Source organism: Chrysemys picta, chromosome 2 (assembly GCF_011386835.1).
Source record: "Chrysemys picta bellii isolate R12L10 chromosome 2, ASM1138683v2, whole genome shotgun sequence".
In the NCBI taxonomy this organism is placed as follows: Eukaryota; Metazoa; Chordata; order Testudines; family Emydidae; genus Chrysemys; species Chrysemys picta.
In genome coordinates, this window is record NC_088792.1 from 66,252,858 (window position 1) to 66,261,370 (window position 8,513).

Consider the following 8,513-nt stretch of genomic DNA (forward strand, 5'->3'; position numbering starts at 1 on the left):
AAACTAATGGCTGAAACATTTGAAAGTATGACAATTGATTTAATTATCTTCTTCTGTTTATGTGTGTGCTGCTTATTTCCTGTTGTTGCAAGGAAAAAGAGACCAATGGGAGGGGGAAAACATCTCTGTCAACTGCATTTGAAAAATATTATTCAGCATAGAGACCAGGAAACGGCAGAGCAACTGCGTAATAATTAAATTCATGTGTGAATATTCTGCATGCAAAAATATGTTTCTCATTAGTTTTACATCACTATTTGGTCTCTCGCGCGCGCTCTGTTTTTGTTTCTTTTCAACTTTTCCCAACAACTACACCAGAAAGCTTACAGAGATGTAATTTTTAACAACAGTTTCTATCCTGATTTGAAATCACAAAAGCTACATGAAACTATTATTTAATACATTAGTCAGAAAACCTAAAAAAAAAAAAAAAAAAAAAAAAAAAAACCTAGAGATTGCCCAAGCGAATGGCAATCCGTTCTTTTACAACATTTTTAATGCAAATAAAGTTCTATGTACTCATTATAGCTTTTTTTTTCATGCGTGTACTGACATACCGCAATAGAAAAACAAGTCTATGTCTATTACTGAAAGACGGAACTCCACGTCATTTGTATTTATTATTGAATCAACTGGGGTGAAATGTGATTGCAGAACTTCCTTTTTCCAGTAAGAAAAATAATCTTAACTCCAGGAGTCCTGGATGTTTGTGTTAGAATTTGGGTACTGAAGCTGCAGCGTGTTTCATTTTTGATTGCTCACACTTATATACATAGACAGAATGTAATATAATACGGCAGATTCTTAAACACCCTATGTATTCCGAAAATTGCTTGCTGCAGGATTAAAGGAGTATTAGGAGACTGAAAGACACCTAGAGTTAAAATAATAATACATAATAAATAACGTTATTTTCAGGCAGGTTTCTGACTAACACACTCAATATGTTCTCCTTTCTTTTTTCCCCTTTTATGGCGAGTTTATTTTAAATTCTGATAATCAGGGTATTGAAATTATTAATTTGATATAGTTTGCATCACAAATAATTTTAAACTATAAGAAACATAATCACGTAGACAGTTAGATAGTCACCACCAGGAAAAAATAATATAAAATTGGTCCGTCTATATGGTATCTCGGGGTATTTAGAAGAGAAACAGTTCATCTGTAGTAATTTTAAAAAAGGTTCTGTCCTCCATACCTGTATAATCAGAACTCTAAAGCTGCAATTTAGATACGATTTTTAAACCTAATGTAACAGAAAGGATATTGCTATTTTTAACTGAAGGGAAATAGTAAATGCAATTTATCCATTAATGCACTATAGAGCTTCCATATAGGCTTTGGCATTTGGATAAATAGTCTGTAGGAATGTTCAGTCTTGATTGAATGGGAATTGCTGGATCGCCTCTTAAAGAACTTATTTCCATTGAAAACTAACCAGTTCCAGAAATTTTAAAATGGAAATTTGTATAGAACTTGAGATAAGTGCTCATGAAATTAGAATTATACACTGAAAATTTTAAATAAAGCAGAGGCAAGCCTATGTACACACGCTATAACTTAGATAGATAGATATACACACACAAACACATAAGTATACATCGTTATACATACAGTGTGTATACAGACATATACACTCAGAGTCATATGTCTGCAATTGAAAGGTTTGACTCTTTCTTTGTAAATGCATCCCTTCCTATGAGAATTTAATTATAACACATCTACATAATCCGTGAAAATCCCGTTTCCAAACTATTTTTATTCACTGTAGCCTATATGAGTCCTGAAAAGTTTAAAAACGAAAGATCAAAAATGATATTCAATTTTAAAATACTTCCCAAGTCCTTGCAGCCAGAAGAAATCTTGATCATGTACGTTAAGGATAAATGTTGTGCCTGTGATCTAAACAAGGGCTGCAGCTCCTATTTCTGTTTGGTCTATGTACACAATAGCCGGCAGCCCTAGATCCCCTGCACAAGGCCCAGTGAGGTCGCTGTTGCTCATTCAGCCTCAATGGAATGTCGGCGCCTGGACACACTGTAATAATGATCGTAACCGAGGCCTTGTGAGCTATAGGGAAATGGGTTTTGGCCGATTTTAAATCACTTCTGGTTACCCCTTCACCTCCGGTAAAGTCCTTTTGTGTAATATATGATTAATCCCTGGACATATGTAGAAGCAGACTTAGATTTTAGGTACACTCAAGGCTGAGATGAACACGAAATAACATAACAGTGTGCAGGCAAAAAAAAGGTGACACAATGACATAAAATATCTTAACAAAAAAATGAGATTCCGTCTCTGGTCTGGTTGCAGTCGCTACCTTTGCTTACTTACATTGACGCTACATTGCAAGGACTCAGGATGACAGAGTGTATGAATATTGGCACGCAATTGAATAGTAACGCATTTAAAAAATCCAGCAAAAACAACAACAACAACAACAAAAACAGAACAATTGCTGAGCAGAATGTAAAGCGCACCTGACCTTGAATGGAGACGACAAGATATATTTAAAAATTCCATAAGCAAGCAGGCTTACTCAAGAACTAGCTAACCTTGAAGAGTTCCCCAAGATTTCCCCCTTGGCTGCAACGTTTATTGGGAAGTGAATGAACCTTCGTTGCTGATAGGAAACAATGGCATTGGGACTTGACGCCTACAGATAGCTTCAGCTGTAAGATTTCTTCGGTAGTAAACCAACTCGCACTATCATACCTGGTGATGATTTCAACTGAAGTAATTAAGGCAGTTTCGTGCTGCAGAGAGAAAGGTGGAGCCCCAACAACATGAAACTACCTAAACTACAGAACAGTTCTCAGCGCTCTAATTATTACGCTCCCCTTAGCCGTGTTCCTTACGCAAGGATCCCGCTATAAAAATAAAACCAGAAATGTGACCAAAACATTCCACCTCCCCTCGCTCCCCCACAACCTACACCGCTCACCGACTCCAATCTGACTAGGATTTTTTAAAATGTGTGTGTGGGGGCGGGAATATTCTCTTGTGAGTTTTTTTTCTAATTCTCCATGCACATGAAAAAGTGAAGAAAAGCCGTGCGCGGTAATGGTACATCATAAAAAGCTAAAGACTCGCCATAAGCCCGGGTTAAGTCTATCTCCGCCGCCCCTCCCCCCGAAAGAAAGAATTAGCTGTAGCCGTTATTCAGGCCCTATATTTTGTTTCCCCCTAGTGCAAAACTCTTTAATACTTGAACATGCAGCAAGGAAAGAAAAAGCATATTAAATAAGCCTGACAACATGCAGACAGGTAGAAAGGCAGAGGATACTGATGTGTAAAAGTGGCTAGGACCAGTTTGATAAGGAGAACAAGACCTTAATACCCTCATTTACATGTGCTCACCTTTATGATTTTCTTCTGAGCCATCTGCTAAAGCTAGGTTTTTCACCATCCTTTGGAGTCAAAAACATCAGCATATTTCAAGGTGTTTTATTTTTCCAAAACAAACAAACAAACAAAAAAAATCAATACGCTACACTCAAGAAATAGTAATTTGCTTCCTCTGTCTATGCAGTTCCTCACTCAACTGAAACCACTCGTCCAAGACAGCAACAATCCAGATATACTAGCAAGTCATAAAACTGAACAAAAGCCGACAAACCTTACTGCACCATTGCTATATGGCCCAGACAAATTACGACCGTCTAGGTAATATTTAAATAGATTCCTAAAGTAATTGCAGGGTGTTTAGGCAACTATTCCTGTTGTAAAAGTTCTTGAAGACATAAAGTAGAACCTGAGGATAAACAGTCACAAAAAGAGGTAAAATTAAAAGGATTCATTCCACGTCTTTTATTCTTCTATGAGAACATAAACATCGTCTTTTCACGCACAGCAGCATTACAATATTAATTTATTCCGATTTAAGGTAAGTACTAGATAGAGCTAGAACTAACATTTATAATAATGATAGAATGCATTTGCTTAAACCAGTATCGTCATTTTTATAATAATAGACATTTATACATATCTGTATTTATATTTTCCCCTTCTTTATTTCTTTTTGCACCTACACGTTTGACCTTTTTTATGCATGTAACTTCACAGTATAAAGGATAGACGGACACATTCTCCCTCGCTCTTTGGCTCAGCAAGTCCTTCTGATGTTCAATGAACTTAGCTAGCAAAAGGGTCTATTTTTTTCTCAAGACAGGGGGGGATTGTTGTGTGCTTGTCATGCGTTACCAGCGGTAACGTCATGTATAGACAAAAATCCACTAATTCCACATATTTAAGCAAAACTACATTATGGTCAATATCTACAACCAGACAGAGTGGGTGAAATTCAGAGGTAAGTGTAATAATTTAGTCCATAAGCAACACGAGATCTTTTATATCCTTAAAGAGAAAAGGTTTCATTTTCCTGGCCAATTTTAAAGCTTCAGATATTGGTTGTTATGTTAAAGGAAAAGGAAAAGAAAACAGAGGCTAACACCAGTTCCCCTGAAGCCCTTCTTTTAAAGCATGCCTGCATTTAATTATTGGAACTCCTGCCATTTGGAGGGGGAAAAGTTGAGCTCCCATTACATAGAACTATGGCAAGGCTTCAATTATTCATTATTAAGCTACACACGGTCCACATATACCTTTTATCGTTTAAAAGTGTAACGCGCCTTTAACCGGGTTTGCTTACTTTTTCAAGAGGAAAAAAAATATATTTGCAGCTCTTGAAATCATATGTCTCTGTTTCAAAGTTAAAGAAGCAAATAACATCAAGGGAATTGTAATGGAACAAGGGCGGCACACACGGAATTTTATGCATCATTATGGCTTTCCCCCCCAGAAATAGCTATAAAGAAGTTATGGACATACTGAGAATGTATAAAATCCTTAATCCATACAGGTGCAGATTACTAAAGCCTAGGAAAATGATACTGGCTCTTTAAACCATAAAAAATGTGCTTATAGGTTTATCAAGAAAAATTAAAGTTGGCTGTGAGCTCCCGAATTCTATTCTCTCTGTTCATTTTCTTCAGTTTCATTCTGCGGTTCTGAAACCAGATTTTAACTTGTCTGTCTGTTAGGTGGACTGTGCGGCTGATCTCTAGGCGACGCTCACGAGTCAGGTACATATTGAATAGAAACTCCTTTTCCAGCTCGAGAGTTTGGTGCTTGGTATAGGGGCATCGTTTCTTTCTGCCACTTTTTGCGGTTAGCCAGTTTGCTGCATTTTCTCCTTTTGAATTGCCTAGTTTTAAGAAAGTAAAAAAGGGACATTACCAGATGACAGAGGCAAAGGGGTTCCTCAAGGTGCGCCCCCTGGTCACAGTTCTAAATTAGGGAGTCCTTGCGGGCACCTCAGCCTCTTGTTTAGAGTAGTCGACGTTTCCTTTAAAAATCTAGCCCCCAAAAGCCCGGAGAGATCATTAAAACTGAACGTCTGTGTTTCCATTTTCCTAATGAAAAGAATGGTTGGCTCCTACAGTGGTAGAGATACGTCAGTGGTCAGTTAATTTAATGGAAGTGGCTTTTTAAATGGCTCCCCCGCCCAACCCTTGTGTTGCAGTTCAGTTTATTCTTTTCAAAACTGCGTCAGGAAAAACTGCGGATTTAAACTTTATAAGCGAGCTTTGCAGATGGAAGACAAGATGAGCTATTTCGCCTTATTTCCCGCTTAAGTAGGAAGCTTCTACCCAGTTTTAAAAACAAACTAAGGTCCCTTTGTAGGTGTTTGTTGCTATTATTTAGATATTGGTCTGTTAGTGGAGTGGGTGATGGTTTTGGTTTTCCTTTTTTGTTTAATAGAGCAACTGTATTATATCTAAAAAAATCAATTGTAAAATGATCAGCAACTTAAAAGTCTGACAATATCGCCCACTAGGGTTTTATTTTTGCCTATGGGATCACAATAATAAATAATAACAGCCCTGTTATCTATTGAAGACACTGAAGGATATTCGTGGAGCATTCATCAGTCTAATTTGATAGCAGTTCATAGAAAGAACATTTCAACGCGCCAGTTATTTTGAAAAGCATTCTGGATCGTAAAATATAACTTACCCCGTTAATGGGTTTATTTATTGGCACTGCCTATTGCTTATTTTGGATGCTTTACAAACATCTATGTTATCTCTTAGGCACCCTCACATCAACTGGGAAGATGGATCTCTGTTTTTCTATATGTTTAAACCGCATGCAGGTTAAGGTTTGCCCAGAGCGGGGACTTTAACATTTAAACTATAGGATGGACATTATTTTTTACTACATCCCCACGCCCAAATATTAAAAAGTTCAGAAGGTCAGTCTGAGCGGCGCTTCTTGCCAGCTCTGCAGGCTGCTCGAATCCTCCTTTCCATTTGTGATGTAACTATCATCCTCACACGGCTTTTATTTGCTTACCTATGGGTTCTTTCTCAGGAGAGTGTTTGCTGCTTTCTGACGGAGCTGGGGAGAGTTCTTCTGCGGTCGAAGACGAAGCCTGGGCGTCTTCCTCCCTCTGGGAGACGCAAGCCAAGGTGTTGGGGGAAGCCTCCTCGGTCTCTGTCCTCCCCGCTTCTGTTGGGACTGAAGGCAAAGATGGAGCCGCATCAAAACGAACTTGGGGCTGCGGTGTGAACTGGGAAGCAACAACTTGCCCAGCATTGTAGCTCTTGGAAGTGCCATAAGCTTGAGACAAGCGGAAGTAGCCTGGGACAGGAACCCCACTAGCGTTGTTCATGGGACAGACCTCAGCGTTTAGCCTTGGAAAAGTAGATAGATCTGTGGCAGCTGCACCTTTAGGACATTTGTCTGAATCATAGAGGCAGTAAGAGTTCTCCTCTTTAATGTTTTGAGCAAAAGAGCAGGAGGTAGCCTGCTGGGTTTCAGGCTCTTCCAGGCGACAGGATCTTGGGGGCTCTAGCCAGACCTCCATCCCTGACATGTAGGGATGAGAAGTGGGGACCATGCTTTGAGCAGCACCTTCATTGCGTTTGCTCAAAACTGGGAAAAGTCCGCAGCTTTGCAACCCATACGACAAATCGGATGCCTGTGGCAAAAAGACACTACTGTTGGGATAGTAGCCGCCGCCTCCTCCTCCTCCGCCTCCTCCTCCTCCTTCCCCTCTGCCTGAGCTGATCAAGGAGTCTACCAAAAAAGAGTTTGCAGCCGGGCTCTCTGAGCATGACATTGTTGTGGAATAATTTGGCGAAGGGAGCCGATAGCCCTTTCTGGCTGACATTTCTTGTGCAAAACATGCTGAATATGATTAGAGATACCCCCGCACCACGGCAAATGCTTACAGCCAATGGAAACCCAAGCTCTACCAGCAACCCCTCCCAGTTTGGTTTCGTATGCAGAGAGCTGGTCTCAGGTCGACCTCTGTATTTAGAATATATATGTATATTAATGTGTAATATCTATTTCCATATAGACGCACACCTAAATCTACCCATATCGATATCTATAGGTAGATATAGGGTATACGTGTATGCGGAGATACAGATGCACACTGAAAAGTATAAAACAATTTCCTACCTTATTTTAGTGTTAGCATACGTTATACTCTTCTATTATCACATTCACTGCTATAAAGTAGCAGAGCAGTCTGATGTTTATTATTACCTAGGATGAAGCGGGATATAAATAAACCTTTTATTATCACTTCTTTTCCTACAGTTGTGCTTTCCGGAAGTAAGGCGTGCTCGCCTCCTTGCACAGCATGTGTTTGTGATGATATTAATAAAGCCAGGAATCCTCTGTTTTTACGGCTGGGGTCTGTGACATTTTATTTGATTGCCTACTTTTTAAAAAAAATGTTATTATTTATCACGCACCATTTGACGCTATAAAGGATTCTGGCTTCTGTAGCCTTAAATTATTAAGAAATTAGCTATTCCCAGACTAATATCACCACCAAATGTGAATTACTGTAAACTAGTCTGAAATGTACTAGAGATGAATAGTTGTTGGCTAGAGTACTGAAGAATCAATTAATAACTAATTCCATTGTGGCAGAATATTGTGATTGCATCTTCTAATACTATGGTTCACCTTGGATTTGTCCCTAAATCTGGTTAACGTTTCAAATGAAAAGATAGAAGTCACAGAAAGAATCCAAATCTAAACAGTGAAAATGGATTCCCACATGATACCACCCTCCCTACGTGTTTATATATCGGTACTTATGTTTTACATTTTCTCATTTGAATCATTCACTGTGAATCTGTTAAAATGTACCGTCCATTTCCTGAGTAAAATCCTAAAACAACTAATCCTGGGATATTAGACAATGCTGTACAGTCAATGTGTAATTGTAGCGGAGCTCCTAGGCAGAGCGCAGACAGGCATGCAGACGGAGCGTTGGATAGACTTTGTAATGAAATAGCTGGATGATGGTTCACTTATATCATCTCTCATTTATGCTATTTTAAAATCATACAACGGACTTGGAGAAAACATGGTCTTTTGTGCAGGGTCTATGGCTGCGTGGGATTTTTAAATATTTTTAAAGCATTCGGTGACACATGCCCGCTTAGTATATGGGTCTTCTGTTTAAAACACAAAGCTGA

General features: G+C 38.9%; 1 protein-coding gene across 1 annotated transcript; it reads right to left on the reverse strand.

Annotated features, from left to right (window-relative positions):
* Nucleotides 1-3,801: 3,801 nt before the first annotated feature.
* On the reverse strand, nucleotides 3,802-7,183 carry HOXA10 (homeobox A10). The gene is made up of 2 exons (XM_005296988.4): nucleotides 6,364-7,183; nucleotides 3,802-5,212 (listed from the first exon to the last, which is right to left on the reverse strand). Exons 1-2 carry the CDS (start codon nucleotides 7,181-7,183, stop codon nucleotides 4,938-4,940), a joined length of 1,095 nt encoding a protein of 364 aa, XP_005297045.2. The 3' UTR covers nucleotides 3,802-4,937.
* Between the last annotated feature and the right edge of the window lie 1,330 nt (nucleotides 7,184-8,513).

What these genes read in the sequence shown, in the direction of transcription:
- HOXA10 (XM_005296988.4), bottom strand. Translation starts at nt 7,183, where the DNA reads ATGTCAGCCAGAAAGGGCTATCGGCTCCCTTCGCCAAATTATTCCACA. An exon ending in TCCTGAGAAAGAACCCATAG is followed by an intron (nt 5,213 to 6,363) that starts GTAAGCAAATAA and finishes TCTTAAAACTAG; the next exon opens with GCAATTCAAAAGGAGAAAAT.